This window comes from Lethenteron reissneri, chromosome 31, assembly GCF_015708825.2.
Source record: "Lethenteron reissneri isolate LAM-NWPU_2019-01 chromosome 31, ASM1570882v1, whole genome shotgun sequence".
Taxonomy (NCBI): Eukaryota; Metazoa; Chordata; class Hyperoartia; order Petromyzontiformes; family Petromyzontidae; genus Lethenteron; species Lethenteron reissneri.
The window spans coordinates 276225-300186 of NC_083809.1; the positions used below are offsets into that span (position 1 = coordinate 276225).

The 23962-nt window shown below is 50.1% G+C and overlaps 1 protein-coding gene across 7 annotated transcripts in view; it reads left to right on the plus strand.

The window, feature by feature from the left end:
* The first annotated feature begins 1845 nt into the window (after positions 1 to 1845).
* Positions 1846 to 23962, plus strand: part of LOC133349613 (uncharacterized) — a 53575-nt gene continuing 31458 nt past the window's right edge. For 2 of the 7 annotated variants that reach the window (XM_061563180.1, XM_061563175.1), the window contains exons 1-6: positions 1846 to 2015; positions 5077 to 5352; positions 6942 to 6990; positions 7420 to 7469; positions 7675 to 7716; positions 13161 to 13206. In XM_061563180.1, the coding sequence (XP_061419164.1) occupies positions 5109 to 5352; positions 6942 to 6990; positions 7420 to 7469; positions 7675 to 7716; positions 13161 to 13206 (431 nt within the window). In that variant the 5' untranslated portion in view covers positions 1846 to 2015; positions 5077 to 5108. Of the gene's footprint in view, positions 2016 to 3800; positions 3897 to 4069; positions 4388 to 5076; positions 5353 to 6941; positions 6991 to 7419; positions 7470 to 7674; positions 7717 to 13160; positions 13207 to 23962 lie in introns of those variants that run through there. The other 5 variants (XM_061563177.1, XM_061563178.1, XM_061563176.1 and 2 more) reach the window with 5 other exon arrangements.

Sequence of the window (23962 nt, forward strand, 5' to 3'; positions counted from 1 at the left end):
ATACTAATCATATTGTGTGTTGTTTTAGCTACGGGAGATCCGGAGGAAACCCATATAGGACAGAGGGAGAACATTCACACAGAAAGGCAACCGAGTCGGGAATCGAAGCCAAGGAGCTCCGTGCTGCGAGGTGCAAGTGTACTCCGCAGCGCCACTCTGTCGCCCATTTAATTTCACGTGGCAATATCTCGCACAAGTGACGATGCATTTACACCACCCAGCTGCAAAGTATTTAGCCTCGAGATGCATGAAAGGTGCGGTGTAAATAATAAATGATGGTGAACTTATAGCAAAGATCCTACCGAATTTTGGTGGGGTGGTAACCAATCCGCATGTAACGATGCCTCTAATTCGTACAATGATCACTCGCAATACCCCCCACCCGCGCGCCAGGTGGGCCACACACAAATGCTCCCAGGTGATTTCTCCAACTTTCGAAAGCGTGAAAATTATCGTGGCGAAAAGTGCCATCTGGGGGAAAATAATCCGTCTGTGTGGAGGAGAAACAAGATGCCTGTTAATCATTGATCTCCACCCCAATGGGTGCTATTTCTGACTATGAAAGCTACCGCTGGTGTTTGCAGAGCGAGTTAAGGATGCCATGAAGAGTTGGTTAAATAAACTATTTAAAATGATTTTCATTGTCCCAGGTAAATCCCGCTGAGCTATGGAGCTCTTTTTTGAAAGCGACCTGGCCACAAATAATATCTCAACGAAGTGGCTAATCACGTGGAAATTTATAGCAGCCAAATACTCGAAACGCATGTTTGTAAACGTGGAGGGAAACAACCAGAGGACCAAGAGAAAAATCCACGCGACCACGGGAAGAATATGCACACTCCAAATACACAGGCGTCAGGGTCGGGATCAAACCCACTACCTCCTTCATACCAGGCGAGGGAGTTAACATCTCGCCACCGCAGTTTTTAAACATGAATTGATGTATTCTTGATTCTTTCTTAAACAATAAAATTCTCAGGTGTGAAAACCACAGTAAGAAAATGTGAAAAAAATGGCGGTTTTTATTCAAATTTTCTTGCTGTGGGTTTCACACCTGATGATGATTGCTTGTGTTGCGATCGAAACGTCGCGATAATTTAATTGTTAAATTTTTATTATTTTATGATTTCCCTTCAACGTCACTTTACCGAAAGAACCAATAATATGAATCCATGCAGTCACGAAAGCTTTAAATCGAAAAATTAATTGATGTTGCATTATATTGACTCATGCTTAAATGTTTGCTTAGTTGCATAATCCGGAAAAAGCATTCCATAGGGAAATGTCACCTCTCGTAAGCATCTGTGAGCTTATCTTGCCATGTACTGTTGAGTGGACAGATGACCACACTTGCAGAAGCTTCTTCTCGCGTTTTTTTTTTGTGCGCGAGTGTTTATTTACGTTTGTGTGTGAGTATTTGTGTGTTGGTGAAATAAATGCAGACGGGCAGGCTTTCATTCCTCTCTCCGAACTCGAGACGCCACCCATGCCGAGGTGGCCGAAAATGAGTTTCGATTTTTTTTCGCACGGTCCGCGCATTAGGCGCATGACTCCAAGCGGCGATTGTGACTGGCAGACGATTAGCACGGTTTGGGTACGTACGGTGCGAAAGAAGTTCCACATACAGTACATACATACGTGGATAGTCAATACGACTGTGCCTCGGTAACTCTCGCCTCGGGGGCTACGTGGATCACGCGTTGAACATGCGTCTTAATTTGCACTCTTTGGTAAATAATAATAATGCACTGCTCAATCCGGGCCTCGAGGGCTTTGGTTGTCGGCGAAAAGCGTGACGCAGGGAGGGAGTGGTGCAAAGGGCAGGGCGGACGAACTCGCGTTGACGTGTGTGTACGCGCCGTGCTATCTTTAGCCTCCGTCAATCGGCTCGCTCACCTGTGTTGCTGCTTCGAGTGTGTGGCAAGTCGCTCGCAACTGCGGCATGGGCGCTTTGTCTGCCGCTGTGAAAGCTCGCTGCTGACGTCCCGAGAGCAACAACAAAACACCCCGCCACCGTGAGTAATCCTTGCCGTTCCTCGTTCGTGTTTTCGGATACCGAGTCGAGATGGTGTTAGCCAGAGTGGGTCGTCAGTGTGGGCAGTCCGTGGTGGTGATGATAATGGTGGTTGTGGTGGTGGTATGCGTGCGTTTACAAAGCTGGTGTTGGGCAAGATCAGCACACAGGTAGGGTGTATACGTTGTATGACGTGGTGCAGCGCATTTGGAAAACCCATGTTGGAACTCAACTTGATCGTGTACAGTATTTGGACCATGTGATAATATGAGCAACGATTGTCTTAAAAGTTTAAACTAATATGTTTATATAACTTGCCTGGCATGTTTACAGTGTCAGATTCATGACTTTGTGTCAGGTATAAGGGGAATAAATAACATGTACATGGTAGGAAAATACAATAGCTAACATCTCTAAACACAAGCCAAAAGAGAATGCGGTTTGAAAGAGTTGAGTCTGTAGGTTTTTATATCATGTGTACCCTATGGTTCATTGTCACTCGGTGGCTTCTGTGACAAGTTGAGGTGTTCTTCTGTATGCTACAGGTCCGTGCTTAACCATTCCCACTTAAACCCTGAGTTTAAATACAGGGTTTTCAACTCCCCGTGATTAAATCTGGTACTCATTAGTTCAGGAGCTTCAGACCATATGTTTTACTGTTGGTACCACCTGCACTGGTATCAATTTCGTGGTTCCAATGTTTTAATATGGCCAATTACAGAGAATTAAATCAATCGGCTACTAAGGTTTTTCTAACTTAGTACCAATTCTGCTCTGGCCCGGGCTGGCTGGGGAAACTAAACCGGAAGTATTTACATCTGACGCCGTGACGTCGAAGCGCCGGGGCCCCCCAAAGCACGGGCCCCCCAAAGCACGGGCCCCCCAAAGCACGGGCCCCCCAAAACACGGGCCCCCCAAAGCACGGGCCCCCCAAAGCATGGGCCGCCCAAAGCACGGGCCCCCCCAAAGCACGGGCCCCCCAAAGCACGGGCCCCCCAAAGCACGGGCCCCGGGACAGTCGCCCCAATTCGCCATAACCTAGGAACGGCTCTGGTTCTGGCCATGGACGACAAGTACAGTATGTTAATGGTCTTAGCCCAGTCACCAATGACTGTACAAAAGCCCCATTACATTCAATTTTTTAAAGAACTTAATTTGGTTAAATTCCAGCTTAAAGAATGTCCAATATGAGTTTGGCGGTCTTGGAACAAACCCTGGTCTTTATGGCCAAGCGGGTGGGAAAGTGCCACCTCCTAATGCGTGGACCAGAGGTCGCTTGAAGGGGCCTCAGTGGTAGCTCTGGGGAGTTGTACTGCTCTGTGAGAGTTGCGAATGGTTTGTTAGCTCATGACACTGATAGCGCAAGCAGGACACATTTAGGTACCAATATCAAAATAAAAATTGTTGCAAAAAACACCACACTTAATTGGTGCTCGTACAGGCTTTTGCGGGTGCAATGATCATAAATCTGTTCCTTAACTGTCGTGGCGACGAGTCTAAGCCAAACAATAAATGAATTAGGCATCTCGAGTCTAAGCGGATGGATAAGAAGTGTCCAGAACGCTATTGTTTGGCAACAAGGACCTCGTGCAAGGTTGCATAACATGGAGACTGTAGCTACAGGATACTGCTTGTAAATCTTTGTGACCTGTCGTCGCGGGAGGACAGATGGCCTGGAATAGTCCGTGGAAAGTGTTTTTGTCCAGCTGTGGTGGTGATCGTTGCTTTTTTGCACCGAGATGCTCTCTGGGGGGTCTTACCTGCTCATAAGTAAAGGTCATCCGTATAGGTTGCCTTGGCTTTGTGTTGACATCCATTTTGCTTCGGGGACAAACACAACTTCGAATTGCCACGTGAGGCTAGCTTTTCCTCGATTGCTTTGGTAAGTCATGATTTCTTGCTATTGGTCATGTATTTAGAATATGCGCAACAACAACAAATGACAACACCGAAACTACTCGGTGCTTATTCAGGGTCAAAATTTTACCTGCTGTGGTGGTTTTTAACTTCCAGGCATGTTGCCTATCAGACTCTGCTTCTTAATTGCATTGGCGTTTTCGGACTTGTTTTACAATCCAATGAATGGATGAACTGGCATTGACACTGCGTGCTTCCCATCACCTAACACAACTTCTCGTGGTACAGGTGCCCCGACTGGCATCAATCTGCCAGTAGGGGGGGGGGGGCGACAACAGCGATGTGTGTAAGTTATGGGTACACTTTAAATATTTTTACAAATTTTAACTGAGCTTGACATTGTAATTTTTTGTTGTTGTCGGGGAAAACCGGGAGAAACAGGAAGAAAGCCATGCAGAACACGGGGAGAACATAAACTCCACTCAGAAAGGTGCCCGAATTGGGAACCTAACCCAGGTCCTTATTCCTTACTCCTTATTCCTGTGAGGTGTAAATGTTACCACTGCATAACATTACATAACGATTATGAAATTGATGTGTATAGTTCAGATACCACTAACTAATCACGGCAGATCAACTGTAATCATGCTTGGATGCGTCAACTTTGCCCGTGGTCGGTTTGAACCAGTGGACTATTTGTTTATTGAAACTGCCAGGGCGGGGGGGGGGGTACTTGCCTCGCGCACCTAATGCTGCATGGATTAGCGAGGTGGTTTTGCTGGGGTATTTCTTTTTGATGTTGCTGGGGGTTACACACCGCACCAGCTCGTTAGTGGCCAGTCACTCGCTGTCCCCTGCTGAGTAATGACGTGGCAGGTAATGTCAACATTTGCCACAGCCCTTCCACCACTGTGATTGCTTTTGTTTGTGGAAACTCCCTCATGTGGCTCTGTTTCTGTTTTGCTGTCCATTGCTCTCTCGGTCTCGTGTCATCAGTTCACAGATACTTTGACTGCAATTGAACCGGCTAATTGTTTGACAAAAATAATTTCCGGCAAATAACACAACTCTATTTTGAATAATTCGACAAACATTCTCCGGACAGCATTGCTGCATAACTAGTCCTGCTTATTCAACTCTGCCTTGCTATTTCTGAAGCGCTAACAGAGAGCATAATTAACAAGATGAATTCTGCTCGTTTTCAGGTCCTTCGTGTTGTCCCGAGTAACATGAAAAGATGCTCTCGGTGGCCTTCGGTGCCATCGTTCAGGGCGAGCCTGACCCGATCATGACCTCTCCTGCTCTTCCTCCTGACCCTGCGCTGGCATCCGACCCTTTCCCTGGCACCGTCCGCAAGCCCGGCCGCGTCCACACAAAGCGGCTGTCGTGGGCGAGAGGGAGCGAGTCGTGGCGCGATGGGTCGTCGCGCAAGCACAGCTACGATGGCAATGTTTCGGCGGAGGCTTCACCGGCTCAGAATGGTAACAACAACAAAAAGCCTCTTGCGAGTTTACTCTCTAAATAAAGCGCACCAGGTGATTTCCCAGCGAGAAGGTGCGCATGTTTGAATACGTTTGGCGCTTCAAAACATCTACCGTTGGTGGTTGATGTGGTAATGCTTTAGGGAAGGAATGCAATGTTGACCCGTGCACCATGGCCTTGCAGTGTGCAGTGGTGTTTTGCACAGCTCTTTGGGCGCACAACTGATCCAGATGAATTCCCGATGACTAAAAATTCCCATCTCTGATGCACGGGGTTGATGGTTGCATGGCAGACAAAAAGCTGTTGGCCATGTTTTCAACATGTACACACTGATTGCTTCTCAAGTACTCTGCCCAAGGACGGGTCCATGGCTTAAGTTCCCTCCTACCGATCACATCCCACTCGGACTATTCACCTTGCAGGACCAACAACACTCTGCACGAGGATTCTCGAGTCGTGCTAGAGAGAGTTTGTGGAGGTGGCTCCCCTTCGTCTCTCTCGCTTTGCGTTTCGTGTGATATGATCACCGGATGTGGCATAACGTCAAAACCAGAGCCTACAGGCACATGGGCACTCTTTGCTTCTCGATCAAACTCTGTGGTGTTCATTTTCCTTGCCCGGTAACACCCTCGTGTGCATGTGAGTTTTATGCAAAAATCTATATTTTTCGACGCTTTATTGCATTTATTTTTTCATATGGTTCAGTCCATGACTGGTAGATTTGTAGTTTTATCAGGCTCTGATAAAACCCTAAGTGATATTGAATATCGTCCACAGCCAAGAGTAGGGGTTAATTGAAAGGCATAGAAAATATGAGAATACACACATAGATGATTGCATTCCTTGGTAGATTCCTCCTGCACGGATTTTACATTGGATTTTGCGCCTGGCGTTGTGGACCGAGTCACGAGTTGCGTGTGAGTGTCACATTGCTGCGGGCCTGCTGTGTGTATGCACTGCCTTGCGCTGCCAGTGGTTATATCATCGGCGAAGCTACTGAGCCCTCATGCTCTGAGCGCTACAACCCGTGGTGGAATTTGTGCTTCAGAATTCACACACTCCGGGTGCATGCGAGTCGGTGAGCTGTGCTCCCACTCGGTGCACTCGCGAGGCCTTGGTGAGATGCGGCGTCTGCCGCTGGCTCTGATATGGCATCAATGGCCATGTGTTTATTAACCGTGAGCCACTCTTAATTCCAGCGTGCTTACATGGGGTGGTTTGTGGTTGTTAACGACCAGTGCCAGCGTTCTAATCATGGCGTTTAAAAAGCCAAGAATTATGCCGTCCATAATTTACATTTAATTTGTGCCCGATCAGGTTGTGTGCTGTGGAAAATCGGCCAATATTTGTGCACATTGAGAACTTATAAACTGAGTGGTTTGTTGTCGACGTTACCTCCCCTGTCGGTTCATGGTGGCGTAGGCGTACTAAACAAAACGGGTTGCTGGTATGCGTGGCGGTGCATTTGGTCGTATGAGCCATTTTTAAAGGCTTTAAAGGATTGTCTTCGATGGCTCATGCAGTGCAATACAGCGATGGCATAGGTGCTGCTTCACGTGACTACAAACATGTTTGGTCTGTGTTGCAGGAGGCTACAGCATCCACACGAGCGTGCACGAGTGGCTGGATGACAGTGCGTAAGTCGTGTGTTCTTGAATGTACACATTACACTTGCATTACCACACCGATACTGCCTCTTGCCAGAACATTGCGTCAGGGGCCACGACAGAGTTTGAGGAATTGGTGCATGAGGCAGTTCCATCCCAGCACTGATAGTCCATGGGTCAGAGGAGAGATTGGCACTACCTAAAATATCACAACTTGAGTCATACCGATTTATTCATATTACCTAAGAAGAGTTGAAAACTCACTCATTTATCACGTAATTATATAAGCTCACCTACAAACATTGGCTCTGCTGGGCTCGTGGAACTACGATGAGCTTGGGTTGCCGGGTTCCTAGCAGCAGTGCTGCACCGCAATGTAAAATTACACTGCTCTATAAAGATGAGTCGTGATGTGTTTAATGAGAGGCCAAACCCTGGATATCCCTTCCTCTATTCAAGGAATTGTGATGAGAGCAGCGCAGCAGAGACGAGTAACTTGTGCAACAGAGGTGAGCGATGTTGCTGTGCTTCTGCTTCATTGTGTTTTATGTTGTGCCAGTTACAATACAGGACATTGATTCAAACTGAATTCACTCAGTTTTTTGCTTTTCATGTACAAAGTGTCAAATCGTGTTTTATCCCCCCCCCCCCCCCCGCCCAATTGAAATTGTTTTGTTGCTGGAGTTGATTTTCTTTATTCAACATTGTTTTCAGGATCAATAGGATCAGAAGATGACCTTTCACTTGGGGCTGAAGGTAGGCCTTGGATCTCCATCCCATTAATGAGCTTGTATAACTTTGAAATGTTTCACAGCCATATTTGCTTCCTGTGCAGTTAGCACTTGTATTTTTGAGTGCAGCAAATATCAAAATAGCTTTCATATAATCTCTTAAGTTCAACCGGTTTACTGGAATGTGGTTTGTAGATTTGCCTTTAAGCCTGAGCACGGAGAGCATACTGACAGCCCTCGGGTTATGAGCATTATTTGTTCCTGAGACCCGTTTTTAAGTTCAACGGTTCGTAAGTCTGAACACGATAATGCACTGTTTTTAAATCCCCATGTGGTCAGTGTTATGAAATTGCATGTAACACCATATACAATACTGTACAGTAAATAAAACATGAAATAAAGTAACATACATAGAAAAAAACCTGATTTATTTTCACTTACCTTGAGTCCTGATGCTAGTTTGTCGTCGGAAGGGGGGGCAAGGAGTCGTCACAATTGCGCGCACACACACACGGGGCACGCGCGCGTGCACACAGACACACACAAACACATGGGAGCACATACACAAAAAAGACAAAGATCCCCCGTATAGCCTTAATCGACTGTAGGGGCAAGTGCTGTTAGCGAGCACCTATAACGGTGGCAAGGCACACGAGGGGGTGGGTGACCAACACCACGCCCGGCCGCCTTTGTCTCCCTAGTGGAGATGTCTACACATTGCACCAGGTACTCATTTGAGGCTGAGTCGACCTAGGGGAGGCCCAGGACCGGTTCAGATTATCGTCACTGGTGTTGGCCGTGAGTGGGAATCGAACTCGGATCGCCAGGTTCGTAGCGCAGCACGCTAACCGCTACACTACCGCTCCCCACACAAAGACAGATACATACACAAAGACAGATACACACACACCCTAACTATGAGGATCTCCCATATAGCCTCAACAAGCTGGTGGGGCAAGGGCTGATAGCGAGCAGTGTATATGAATGCCGGCATGGCACACGAGGGGATGAGTGGCCAGCGCCTTTGTCTCCCTAGTGGCAATGTTTACACACCACACCAGGTCCTGGTGTTGGAAGTTCCTGGTGTTAGAAGTTCGAGCACTGTCTGTACTCATCATGACTTTTTCTTTATCCGGTTTACTGCCTGCAGTAAAATAGCTGTAACCATTTGGGTAGTGCCGCGAAAAATGGTTAAACTTTGGACTCTGGAGATTAACATCTTCCAATCACTCGAGGTAACTTTAAAGGGGCTCAAATATGTGCATGCTAAAGGGGTCTGCTGTATCCTGCCCACCACGGCAATGCTTTAGTGAAAAGATAATTACGTCAAATTGTTCAACGGTGGCAGGGGTCCTGGTAGTGCAAGGAATAGAATTTAATTGTATCAGCTGGAGAGGCCCCTCTGGCCCAAGGGCCCCCTGTGCACTTTCACTGCCTGCACACTCGACGTCTACGCGACTGATGTACCCCCGCTGCATCGCGGACCTCGGTGATATTTCTGGGTCACGGCTCGGTGTCACAATGTCAGGCATTCCCAGCGTGACAAGCACACAGTCCTGCGAACTTCTCTCCCGGCTTGTCTGACGACTGACCAGCGTGCACCCCAAGTCATAACATTTATTGATAACCTTTATCGGCACTTCCGGCAACGTTGATCCTGAACTCTCGTTCGCGTGAGCTGCTCACTGGTGTTTAGCAGAACGATGATCGCGAAACTCGAGGAGCCGCTGGCTGCTGGGAGCTGCCACAGGTGTTGGCGTTGCTTCAGGACTCGCCGGTGGTTATTGACTGGCATTGGCCGGATGGGAATGAACGCAGCCGTGTGCCACAGTTAATTCATAACGATTCGAACGCAGCCGACATGCCATTACGGAAAAACTAATGTGAGATTAACTGCGCCTTCACTGTTGCTGCAGTTTCTGGGAATTGGTGTCTTCTTGAACAGCACCGCCGGTCATTAGGTCACCCGCTAGACCGCGTTGCTGCTCCGCTAGAGCCAATTCGAGCCTCCCTCGGCTCGCTGTTGGAGGTTTAGTAATGCATGGTCAGTGACATCTGCTCAGGAAGTTTACAATTTAGTCGTGTTTAGCATCCAGCAGAGACCCCTCATGCTGCTCAAAAAACAAACATGATCATGTGATTGGAGGTCACCTCCAACTAACTTACAGACACTTTTTAAATCCATTACAGGATGAAGGGTTCCCACACAGTATCGGTTCGTGGTGGTTGTTTGACTGCACTTAACCTGCACTAATTATTTGGTTCAAGTTTATTCAAGTTTCATTTATTAGGTAGAGCCCTGTGAGCCATGCGGCTCTTGAGTCGGGTGCAACCACAACAAACAAAATATGAACAGAGAACATCTTAAAGCTGCGTTGGCAGTGGTGCACTAGCACAATTAACAAAAAACGTATGTCCCTTGTCAAAAACACTGCCTTAAGTGAAAACATGAATACATACAATCGGCAACGTTTTGAGAAATGGCCTTTCATGAAAGTACATAAACAGAGAGGCTAGAGAGATAGAGTTGAGACTAACTTAACACCATGGAGGCTGATGGGAAGTTAATTTTTAAAATATTATTTAGTATTAGATATACCCTTTAATAGTCAAAAGTATTATTTAACAAGTGCATTTACATTTTAAAAAACTCATGTTGCTGGCACAATGCATTGTGGGAAGGTTTATTCTTGTAAGGACAAACAAGGCTCAACCCCCCTGCTAGTGCATCCCTGGTACCCAATCACTGTTTCAATAAATGCACGGCTGACCACTGCTGCTCAGTGCAAGGCTGGAATCGAGTTGAAGTGTCAAGGGCTGGTTCCGATATGACACACCACTGATTAGTAGCCGTGGCTGCTGGGTTCATAGCACGGTGCGCAAACCACCGTGCCACTGCTTGGCCCATCACCTCTGACTAGTTTTGACTATGTAACAATCACGTTAGTACTGCTCGAGCTTTGCAGGGAAAAGGAGGCAAACCGATCATTTATTAACGTGATGAGGATTCAATCATTTCGTGTCTATCGGGCCACCATAGACAGACCAGTGATGGTGGCCATTCGTGGGCACAGGCCCTCGTACGGTCTGTGGCTGAGCTCGTATCGTCAATGTGGTATTGATTGCAGTAATAATGAACTATAAATGCACTACCGAATGTCGTGAAGCAGAGCAAAGACTGCGGTATACAAACAATCGTCTTTCCGTGATGTCATCTGTTGTTGACAAATTACTGAATTTGACGAACGGTCCTGGCGCCTGGTGGCAGCTAATGTCACCGCGCTGGTGGAACTCGGTCACTTTGCCGCTTGTCTCAGCATCTGTCCACGTGGATCATGTCCACATGGATCACGATTCCCTCTTTGCGAAATAAAAAAAACAAGTCACTTTCATTATTTGTTTCCATTCCGCAAACACTTTTATTTGATTTGTTACATGAATCCAATATTCATGTTTGATGGTGACAAATCACTGCGATGATTGATATCCTGCTGTTATTTTAAAGAAAAAAATCGAAGGCAGTTTTCAAATCAAAGGAACTTTATTACACGTTGCATAAATCACGAGAATTTGTTCTTGCGGCACTCGCAATTCTAAAAATAAAGCCTTTTAATGAATGTTCTTATTGTGCGGAAAGTATTAGTTAACCTTGTTTACGCAGAAAGGTACCAGGAGTATTGTTCAATTGAATGAAAAGGGCCATCTGCTTCTGCTGGCTAATTGCCGTCCGCGTGCGTTACCACTCGCGAATGCGCGAAAACACACTCGGTGTCGTCCCGTCTGTCACAGCCAATCGCCTGTCGCCTCTGGCTTCACTTCCCTCCTCCAAATCCATTGTGGGCCACGCATCTTTTTGATGAAGCGGACTAGCGAATCATCTCTTAAGTGATGTGGTAGGGGGAATGGTTTGGCATTTGAGTTGAGCTGCATCGCGTTGTTTGCACAACCCTGTGTGTGGCCTGTCGACCGCACCATCATCATGGGCGGTGACGTGGCCCAGTAGCGCGTTCACAGCTTGTTGCAGAAGGTCCCCTATTCTAATCCGACAGGCCACCCTGGTTATTACTGCGAGTGTATCGTAAAATGTGCCATCGTATCCATAAAGTGGGTGTACAAAATAGGTCATTGTGTCCAAATTTGCAGAATTAAGAACATTTTTACCTGCAGATAACTAAATTGGAATTACAAGTAGCAATCACTGCCTCCCCCACCCCACTGGCAGCCTAATGCCAATTGCAGAGCATCTACTGAGTACCTATGCATTCGTTAATACCAGTTCATTTCTATCACTGGATATGTGTGTGTGTGTGTGCGCTCTGTGCACCGTGTATGTTCCTGTCTCGTGTAATTTACCGTGGCATGGGATGGCACTTTCGCTTCCTCCTTCCCATCCCCGACGACTGGGACCCATGCATCTGGATTTACTGCTGCCAGTTTTCCGTTCCATCCCTTTTTCAAAGAGACTTTCATCATTTGCTTACATAATTTGTAACTGGCTTTGTGAGTGTAGCCTCTTCTGGTTTGTTGTAAACGAACATATAATATGTAGCATGCGTCTCTATTATGGAAGTAGCATACGCATATACATGGACAGTCAATTTGTAAATCCACTGCTGGATGAGGGGCTGTCCATATCGTGTGAGTTCTGGGGGTAATTTTACCATAACTCACCATGCCGGTCAGCGTGGGTTGAAGCTGAGGAGGAGCATATATGTGGTAGCATTTCAATAGAGTGAACTCGAGTGTGTTTTGCTGCACTGTCCTCTGGCACACCACCACATAGCCCTGGATCCCGATAACAACCTGCTTGTGGACGGTGGTCATGCATCCGAGCACCTTCCAGGCTCAGACCTGCTTAGCTTCCAAGATTTGGTTATGGGTGCATTCAAGATGATTTCGTCATTGGCTTATGATGGTAAATGCCCTTTATTTATCCAGGAAAGCCTCACCGAGTCTCAATACTCTTTTTCCAGGGGGCTTTTGTCTTGCGATATTTTTGCCAAATCTATTTAATCGGTGTTTGGCGTGTGGGAGTACACCAGAGCTCCCGTAGAAACCCACACACACACGAGGGTTGAACACTCAGCACTGCCATCTCCTCACCACGAGGGTTGAACACTCAGCACTGCCATCTCCTCACCATACATGCACTGCATATTTCCACATTGTCTCATCCTCTTCAAAATATACAAAGTGCACCTTCAGCTTATCTCCGTGTTTAATTTGCAGATCGGCACTTTGTTTGAAAAGAAAAACGTTGTCGTCTTCTCTTTGTTCAGCCGCGCTCTTTATATCTAACAAGCAAAGTCTATCAGAAAGCACTAAATGTATAAAGGCGCACATTGTAAAAATCATAAAACTAACAAACCGCGGAGACATTTTACAATAAAGAATGAATAACGATCATGCAGCAGTCCTGGGGAATAAAACCCAGTGTGAAGATGTTGACGCTAATTTGTTCCATTTCAGCCGGGAGCATTCGGGAGTCTCTCGCCAACGGCGTTGACCCCTCAAGGTCAGTGACTGCAACCGCCGCGCCTGGCGATTCTCCGAGTAATTTTCCACCAAACCCTGCCCCCCACACTTGCTTTAAGTGCTTTTAACTATTCATCTAAGTTGACACGTTCGTTTTGTGTTCCTGTGAACGTCACTTGTTCCTTTTTTATCCTTGTCGGTACGGAGACGATGACGAATATATTTATTTAGCGTTTCACACACCCACTCCAATTACGGGAGGTGCCGTGCGAGTCGTTTTAAGTGTGGACTTTCCTTGTGTAATGCGGGCGTAAATGGGCGGGGCGGATATGACGATCCGAGAGGGAGGAGTCAGGGTGACGTGGGGGAGAAGTTATAGCGGGGAGACAGGAAGCTATCTGGGTCAGTCGGGGGAGTGAAGGGTGGTGAACACGTTGGGTGGTCGCCGTGCCTCAGCCTGGTGGCTGAGGGGCTCATGACGGCGCCAGCCAGCGGGGTGGAAGAGAGAGTGGAGGATTGAGGTAGGAAATGGCGAGATAGCCATAGAGGCCACGAAGGGCTGACATTGGGAGGTGGCGAGATCGCCACGCACGGAGGAACAGGGAGCAGAGATGGAGCTGCTGGGGGAGCAGCCAGAGGGCTGTACCAAGAGCCTGCAGCGGAGCTGCAGGAGCGTGGAAGGCTACGGGAGCGAAGGCAGATGTGGGGCTGCCAGGGAGAGAGTCTCAGGAGGAGTGCCGTGTGGGAAGGAGAACGCGAACCCCAAATAAAGGACACGGAGTCAGCAAGAAGTGTCTGAGTCCTTTTATTACACTGGAGTCAGAAGTGAAACGGCATCTCAAAACAACTGAGAGAAAGAAGAAAAAAAAAATATTCCTGCTACATCATCCGACGACGACGACCTTCCTCAGACAGTGGACCTGCCTGCGATGGAAGAGGAGATCCGTTCTGGAACGAGTACGGGTCCGGGTGAGCAAGGTGTCGCCGCGTCGGTGGACCTGTCTGTGCCGGAGGATGCCAACTTACGATGGAGACAGATGGTGATGCAGATGGGGACCTTGAAAATCGTGCTGGCGCGACTGTGTGAGTTCACCACGCCGAGGACGACGTCGGGGAGGCCCGGTGGTGATCCGCAGGCCTCTGCCTTTCCTGCGCTGCCAGCGCCATTGCCACGTGGCACGAAGACGCCATCTTGGGCGTGGCAGGGGAGAAACGGCGGGAAGCCGCCATCTTGTCTTCACCGCGGCGGGAGGACGCCGCCATCTTCAACATCGCGGCGGAGAGGCAGCCTTGCGCTGCCATCTGGAGGTGCCACGGGGTGAGCAGCCTGCTGTGAGCTGCTGTTTTTCGAGGGGGTGCTGCGAGGAGAAGACGCCGATGCTGCAGCTGCTGGGGCGGGAGCTTCCCGTCCTGGCTCGGGTGCGTGACAACGGAGCCGTCAAGTCGCCGAACGAGTTCTGCGAGGCGTCTCAAGTTGCCACCCTGCCGTCCTCTTCTTGCTGCAGCCCCGGGCGAGTCATAACGATACGCACCCGGCCTTAACACACACCTCACTCATCTTTCGAGGGCCGGGGGGCTATTTTGGGTTTCTCTTATGACTCGATTGTGCGGAGCGCGGTTCGGACTGTGTGTATGTGTGTGTAATAACGATGAACGCGCTATCTGCTTGTTGCTTGGTGTCAATATAAGTGTGTGCGTGTGTTGAGAATGGACGGAGAGTCTGCTGTAGTTGCTGAGTGTCAAATTGTGTGTGTGGGCTGCTGCGTGGAGTTGTTATCTTGATGGTGAAGTTAATTATTAACTTGGGAGCGTCGGGTATCTTGCGCTGTATATTGTGGGTTACCTTGTGCGATGGGCTTAATTGGGAAAAAAAAAAAAATATTTTTTTTTGGTGTATTGTGCTGCGAGGTGCTGTGTGCGATGCGATTGTTGCAAGAGAGAGAATAATTGTGTTGTTGCTGCAAAGTTACGACAGGATTAATGGTGTGTTGGTTGCCTGCAGATCTGCTTGCTATTGTGTTTAAATGTACGCGTGTGATCGCAATATGCTGATTGTATGTGCTGTTATACTGTTCTGTATGGTTATGGGGTGCGATGCAGTGGTTGATTATTGGAATTGGGATTGTTATTATATTGTGCGTACCTGTTGGAAATTGGTAACAAATTCGAGGGGGACCCAAAAATTTGGTTGTATGGTTGTTGTGCACACGAGATTGCGTGTATATTATAGAGGGGGACCATAAAATTTGGTTGTATGGGTGTTGTGCACACGAGATTGCGTGTATATTATAGAGGGGGACCCAAAAATTTGGTTGTATGGGTGTTGTGCACACGAGATTGCGTGTATATTATAGGGGTAATTGAGCTTTTTGAAAATGAGGGTGCGCGATGACGCCGTTGTGGGTGTCTCAAAGGTTAATGCTAATGGGACCGTAAATTGGCGCCAAGTGGCGTCGCGTATTCGGTTGATCGCATGCAGCCACGAGTTGCTTTGCGAGTTGGGTTGTGTAACCAATGTGGTTGGTAAAATATTGGTTAAAAATTCCACGATATGACAGCTGTGCGCAGCAAGCTGGGGCTGTGCGTCTATCGTTGGTGGGGTTGTTATAACGTGACGGGGGATGCGTCTTGTGACCCCCAGTTAAGGGAAGCTGGGGTGCACGAATGGAGAAAACTGGCCACGTGTTCGCACGTTGGGCCGCCATTTTGCGCGCACGCGGGGTATGGTGACGATGCGCTTTGCGGAAAGGGCCGCCATTTTGAGTGCGCGGGAGAGATTGCGCGAACGCGCTGGGCGAAGGGGGATGCCATTTTGAGCGCGCGGGAAAAACCGGGGTGGGGCAAATATTCCATCTGTTATGCCTGCCATTGTTGATTGGGTGATGCACGAGTTGTGGTCACATCGGGCTATGGCTGATGGCTGACCTGACAGCCCGGAGGCGAAACCTCCGTGGTATGTCTTAAACTAATGGGCCATGTGCTCATATGGCTCGGGGAGTCATGGTTCAGTTGTGCGGTGGCAGACTGAACCTGGTGTGCCGGGGGCTCACGGGATCTGGGTTAGGGTGTTATTGTCTCTATAAGAGAACATTGCCCCGTGGGGGGAGTACAGGGGGTCTGGCATTGCTGGGGGATGAACCTTCCCTGGGCTATAAAGCATCGGACTATACGAGGCTGGTGTGTGTCCATCTCTGATGGGATAGTAAGGGAGGAGCGTGGCCGAGTTGCTGCTCATCCCCGAAATTGCACTAGCTGAGAGTATGGTCAGTGGATGTTGCTGTGGGTTGACGACCACGGTGGGGGTTAGGGCGAGTTAAACATTACCGCTGGGGAGCGTGGCTCTCTCCACGCGAGGGTGTGCGATTAGGCGTTTTGTTGGGTTGCTGAGAGTGACCGTGGGTACATGCTGTGTACGTGCGATGTCTGTGCTGGTCCTCAAGGGAGGACTGCTGGTGGGTAAGAGCAGAAAATTTTGTTGTTGTTGTTGTCACGTGTAAATAATATTGTTGTTAAAATGTAAATACTGGGGCATCCATTGCGTTATTTTGGGTATTTATGGGGAGTTTTTTTTAAGCGGGCTGGATTTACATCATCTCCACTACCCTGAGGCCGGGTGGCTGTCGTGTACGACATGCGGATGTGCGTTGTTGTGCTGTGCCTCAGGGGATTGGATTCTCCTTCTCGTCACAGATTCTTCAGCTCCCGTCGCACTGGGTGTTACCTGGTGTGCTAGCTGGATGAGGACTTGAAGGAGCAATTGAGCACCGTTCGTCGTTCTGCTCTACCACTTGCTCTTTGACGTTGGACTTGAGCCGAGCGGATGGAACTGCAACATGGACACGCACTAAAACATCACATTTCTGGGTTGTGCGCGTTGGCCGTTCTTGCGTGTCAGTTGCCGTTTTTGTTCATTGTGCCATTCTTATTCTTGTTGTTGTTGTGCGGAGGACAGGCCGGTGTTCTGTTCCAGTTCCTGATACCTCCCCTTTCGTTGCTTGTGTTGTTGTTGTTATAATCTCCGTTGTGTCTGGGGGACTCCTGATTGTGATGCCTTCGCCCGCATTATTTTGTTCTGTTTCAGCCGAGGACGGCTGGGATTTTCTCTACGGGGGAGGGTAGTGTAATGCGGGCGTAAATGGGCGGGGCGGATATGACGATCCGAGAGGGAGGAGTCAGGGTGACGTGGGGGAGAAGTTATAGCGGGGAGACAGGAAGCTATCTGGGTCAGTCGGGGGAGTGAAGGGTGGTGAACACGTTGGGTGGTCGCCGTGCCTCAGCCTGGTGGCTGAGGGGCTCATGACGGCGCCAGCCAGCGGGGTGGAAGAGAGAGTGGAGGATTGAGGTAGGAAATGGCGAGATAGCCATAGAGGCCACGAAGGGCTGACATTGGGAGGTGGCGAGATCGCCACGCACGGAGGAACAGGGAGCAGAGATGGAGCTGCTGGGGGAGCAGCCAGAGGGCTGTACCAAGAGCCTGCAGCGGAGCTGCAGGAGCGTGGAAGGCTACGGGAGCGAAGGCAGATGTGGGGCTGCCAGGGAGAGAGTCTCAGGAGGAGTGCCGTGTGGGAAGGAGAACGCGAACCCCAAATAAAGGACACGGAGTCAGCAAGAAGTGTCTGAGTCCTTTTATTACACTTGTGTGGAGCTGTCGTGCTGCGTGGTGACTCATGACTTATTTTCTTGCTCAGAACGTTGTATTTGTTTAAACAAAGCAAATTACTTGAACTGTCTTGTCGTGTTTGGCACCTGATGAGCACGGGTGGCTACATATGGTGTGAAAGAAGTTCCACGAACATGCATACAACAAAACCTTTTGGGTTTAAGGTTTGATAGTCTTGTGAACGCCACACTAGCTGCTGTTGACACGTATCATTACCAATTAAATAAAAAGGAATTATCAACGTCTTATCTGTGGGTTTGAAGTTGGTTGATAAGGTCGAGCTGGGATCTAATTTAAACTCTAAAGCCACGTTAACCGCTGCAAATAAGGCATGCTTGTTCGTATTCTGAGCGAATAGCGTGTTCTTGGCAGGTGTGGCATTTTCAAACACATCAATAATATTTATCTCATGTTTGCTGAGTGGAGTGTTGGGATGGCCTTGGTGGTGAACATCACGAACATGACTTGTGCTTCAGTGTCATTGCATGTCATTAAATTGCCATTATAAGACCCGGGCGTGTGCCAGTCCACTATTGGATGAGGGCCACCCCACGCCGTGCCAGTTGTTGGATCGTGTAACCATACTTCACCACGCTGGTCAGTGCGGTTTGGCGAAGGTGCAGACCATAGATGCCAGAGCATGGAAACAATGGCTTTTGCTGCACTGCCCTCGACTGACCACCACCACGTAGCTCCACACCCCATGACGACGACCTGTTGCACGCATGCTGGCCGCACGTGTGAGCAGCACTCTCCACGCTCAGCCCTGCTTGACTTCCGTGATCTGACCAGAGTTGAGCAAAAATTCAAACCTCGGGCACATTCCTGGTGATTTCGGCCCTAATGTGACGCAATGATGCCTCGATCTTTAGTGCTGCCGAGTGTCGCAGTGTCACCATATGACGTGACACAGCGATGCATGTCCCATCATCGTCGCTGCGTCACATGACAGTCACATGACATTGATGTGTGCGGGTTCTTCGTTGACTTTGTGGGAAGTGGCGGCGCAGTGGTTAGCGCATTACGATCCTGATGACCCAAGTTCGATTCCCGCTCGCAGCCAACATCGGTGACGGATAACTGAACCGCTGCTGGCGTCCCATAGTTTAAATCGGCCTTAAATGAGTACCTGGTGCGGTGTGTAAACATCCTCAATGGAGAGACAAAGGTGGCCGGGCGTGGTGTTTGCCACCCACCCCCTCGTGTACCATGTTGATCTTCATAGGTGCTCTCGAACAGCACTTACCCCAACATTCTATGTGTAGTGTCTTGTTAAATTACTCCCACTGACACGTTGTAACAAGTCGCCTGCTTACACTTTATTTAACCTGTTTTCACGCCACTTGTAGGCATTGCTATAACTATCTGTACGGTCACATACACTGGACTTCTCCCCGTTATTATCTATTCTACACCGCACTCAGCCACTCTGCACTCAGCTACTCTGCACTCAGCTACTCTGCACTCAGCCACTCTGCACTCAGCCGCTCCACACTCAGCGACTCACTCAGCCACTCTGCACTCAGCCACTCTGCACTCAGCCACTCTGCACTCAGCTACTCTGCACTCAGCCACTCTACACTCAGCCAATCTGCACTCAGCCACTCTGCACTCAGCGACTCACTCAGCCACTTTGCAGTCAGCCACTCTGCACTCAGCTACTCTGCACTCAGCCACTTTGCACTCAGCTACTCCACACTCAGCTACTCTGCACTCAGCTACTCTGCACTCAGCTACTCTGCACTCAGCCACTCTGCACTCAGCTACTCTGCACTCAGCTACTCTGCACTCAGCCATTCTGCACTCAGCCACTCTGCACTCAGCCACTCTGCACTCAGCTACTCTGCACTCAGCCACTCTGCACTCAGCTACTCCACAATCAGCTACTCTACACTCAGCTACTCTGCACTCAGCCACTGCACTCAGCTACTCTGCACTCAGCCACTCTGCACTCAGCCACTCTGCACTCAGCCACTCTGCACTCAGTCATTCTGCACTCAGCTACTCTGCACTCAGCCACTTTGCACTCAGCCATTCTGCACTCAGCCACTCTACACTCAGCCACTCTGCACTCAGCTACTCTGCACTCAGCTACTCTGCACTCAGCCACTCTGCACTCAGCTACTCTGCACTCAGCCACTTTGCACTCAGCCATTCTGCACTCAGCCACTCTGCACTCAGCCATTCTGCACTCAGCCACTCTGCACTCAGCTACTCTGCACTCAGCCACTTTGCACTCAGCCATTCTGCACTCAGCCACTCTGCACTCAGCCACTCTGCACTCAGCCATTCTGTACTCAGCCACTCTGCACTCAGCTACTCTGCACTCAGCCACTTTGCACTCAGCCATTCTGCACTCAGCCACTCTGCACTCAGCCACTCTGCACTCAGCCATTCTGCACTCAGCTACTCTGCACTCAGCCACTCTGCACTCAGCTACTCTGCACTCAGCCATTCTGCACTCAGCCACTCTGCACTCAGCTACTCTGCACTCAGCCACTTTGCACTCAGCCACTCTGCACTCAGCCATTCTGCACTCAGCCACTCTGCACTCAGCCACTCTGCACTCAGCCACTCTGCACTCAGCTACTCTGCACTCAGCTACTCTGCACTCAGCCACTTTGCACTCAGCCACTCTGCACTCAGCGACTCACTCAGCTACTCTGCACTCAGCTACTCTGCACTCAGCCACTCTGCACTCAGCGACTCACTCAGCCACTCTGCACTCAGCTACTCTGCACTCAGCCACTCTGCACTCAGCGACTCACTCAGCCACTCTGCACTCAGCCACTCTGCACTCAGCGAATCACTCAGCCATTCTGCACTCAGCCACTCTGCACTCAGCTACTCTGCACTCAGCCAATCTGCACTCAGCTACTCTGCACTCAGCCACTCTGCACTCAGCCACTCTACACTCAGCCACACTGCACTCAGCTATTCTGCACTCAGCCACTCTGCACTCAGCCACTCTGCACTCAGCGACTCTGCACTCAGCCACTCTGCACTCAGCCACTCTGCACTCAGCGACTCACTCAGCCACTCTGCACTCAGCTACTCTGCACTCAGCCACTCTGCACTCAGCTACTCTGCACTCAGCCACTCTGCACTCAGCCACTCTGCACTCAGCCACTTTGCACTCAGCCACTCTGCACTCAGCGACTGCACTCAGCCACTTTGCACTCAGCTACTCTGCACTCAGCTACTCTGCACTCAGCCACTTTGCACTCAGCCATTCTGCACTCAGCCACTCTGCACTCAGCCATTCTGCACTCAGCCACTCTGCACTCAGCTACTCTGCACTCAGCCATTCTGCACTCAGCCATTCTGCACTCAGCCACTCTGCACTCAGCTACTCTGCACTCAGCCACTCTGCACTCAGCCATTCTGCACTCAGCCACTCTGGACTCAGCTACTCTGCACTCAGCCACTTTGCACTCAGCCATTCTGCACTCAGCCACTCTGCACTCAGCCACTCTGCACTCAGCCATTCTGCACTCAGCCACTCTGCACTCAGCTACTCTGCACTCAGCCACTTTGCACTCAGCCATTCTGCACTCAGCCACTCTGCACTCAGCCACTCTGCACTCAGCCATTCTGCACTCAGCCACTCTGCACTCAACTACTCTGCACTCAGCCATTCTGCACTCAGCCACTCTGCACTCAGCTACTCTGCACTCAGCCACTTTGCACTCAGCCACTCTGCACTCAGCCATTCTGCACTCAGCCACTCTGCACTCAGCCACTCTGCACTCAGCTACTCTGCACTCAGCCACTCTGCACTCAGCTACTCTGCACTCAGCTACTCTGCACTCAGCCATTCTGCACTCAGCTACTCTGCACTCAGCCATTCTGCACTCAGCTACTCTGCACTCAGCCACTCTGCACTCAGCCACTTTGCACTCAGCCACTCTGCACTCAGCGACTCACTCAGCCACTCTGCACTCAGCCACTCTACACTCAGCCACTCTGCACTCAGCGACTCTGCACTCAGCCACTCTGCACTCAGCGACTCACTCAGCCACTCTGCACTCAGCCACTCTGCACTCAGCGACTCACTCAGCCATTCTGCACTCAGCCACTCTGCACTCAGCTACTCTGCACTCAGCCAATCTGCACTCAGCCACTCTGCACTCAGCCACTCTGCACTCAGCCACTCTACACTCAGCCACTCTGCACTCAGCTACTCTGCACTCAGCCACTCTGCACTCAGCCACTCTGCACTCAGCCATTCTGCACTCATCCACTCTGCACTCAGCTACTCTGCACTCAGCCACTTTGCACTCAGCCATTCTGCACTCAGCCACTCTGCACTCAGCCATTCTGCACTCAGCTACTCTGCACTCAGCCACTCTGCACTCAGCTACTCTGCACTCAGCCATTCTGCACTCAGCCACTCTGCACTCAGCTACTCTGCACTCAGCCACTTTGCACTCAGCCACTCTGCACTCAGCCATTCTGCACTCAGCCACTCTGCACTCAGCCACTCTGCACTCAGCTACTCTGCACTCAGCCACTCTGCACTCAGCCACTCTGCACTCAGCCACTCTGCACTCAGCTACTCTGCACTCAGCCACTCTGCACTCAGCCATTTTGCACTCAGCCACTCTGCACTCAGCGACTCACTCAGCCACTCTGCACTCAGCTACTCTGCACTCAGCCACTCTGCACTCAGCGACTCACTCAGCCACTCTGCACTCAGCTTCTCTGCACTCAGCCACTCTGCACTCAGCGACTCACTCAGCCACTCTGCACTCAGCCACTCTGCACTCAGCGACTCACTCAGCCATTCTGCACTCAGCCACTCTGCACTCAGCTACTCTGCACTCAGCCAATCTGCACTCAGCTACTCTGCACTCAGCCACTCTGCACTCAGCCACTCTACACTCAGCCACTCTGCACTCAGCTACTCTGCACTCAGCCACTCTGCACTCAGCCACTCTGCACTCAGCGACTCTGCACTCAGCCACTCTGCACTCAGCCAATCTGCACTCAGCGACTCACTCAGCCACTCTGCACTCAACTACTCTGCACTCAGCCACTCTGCACTCAGCCACTCTGCACTCAGCTATTCTGCACTCAGCGACTCTGCACTCAGCTACTCTGCACTCAGCTACTCTGCACTCAGCCACTCTGCACTCCGCCACTCTGCACTCGGCCATTCTGCACTCAGCCATTCTGCACTCAGCTACTCTGCACTCAGCCACTCTGCACTCAGCCACTTTGCACTCAGCCACTCTGCACTCAGCGACTCACTCAGCCACTCTGCACTCAGCTACTCTGCACTCAGCCACCTTGCACTCAGCTATTCTGCACTCAGCTACTCTGCACTCAGCCATTCTGCACTCAGCTACTCTGCACTCAGCCACTCTGCACTCAGCCACTTTGCACTCAGCCACTCTGCACTCAGCGACTCACTCAGCCACTCTGCACTCAGCTACTCTGCACTCAGCCACTCTGCACTCAGCGACTCACTCAGCCACTCTGCACTCAGCTACTCTGCACTCAGCCACTCTGCACTCAGCGACTCACTCAGCCACTCTGCACTCAGCCACTCTGCACTCAGCGACTCACTCAGCCATTCTGCACTCAGCCACTCTGCACTCAGCTACTCTGCACTCAGCCAATCTGCACTCAGCTACTCTGCACTCAGCCACTCTGCACTCAGCCACTCTACACTCAGCCACTCTGCACTCAGCTATTCTGCACTCAGCCACTCTGCACTCAGCCACTCTGCACTCAGCGACTCTGCACTCAGCCACTCTGCACTCAGCCACTCTGCACTCAGCGACTCACTCAGCCACTCTGCACTCAGCTACTCTGCACTCAGCCACTCTGCACTCAGCTACTCTGCACTCAGCCACTCTGCACTCAGCCACTCTGCACTCAGCCACTTTGCACTCAGCCACTCTGCACTCAGCGACTGCACTCAGCCACTTTGCACTCAGCTACTCTGCACTCAGCTACTCTGCACTCAGCCACTTTGCACTCAGCCATTCTGCACTCAGCCACTCTGCACTCAGCCATTCTGCACTCAGCCACTCTGCACTCAGCTACTCTGCACTCAGCCACTCTGCACTCAGCCATTCTGCACTCAGCCACTCTGCACTCAGCTACTCTGCACTCAGCCACTCTGCAC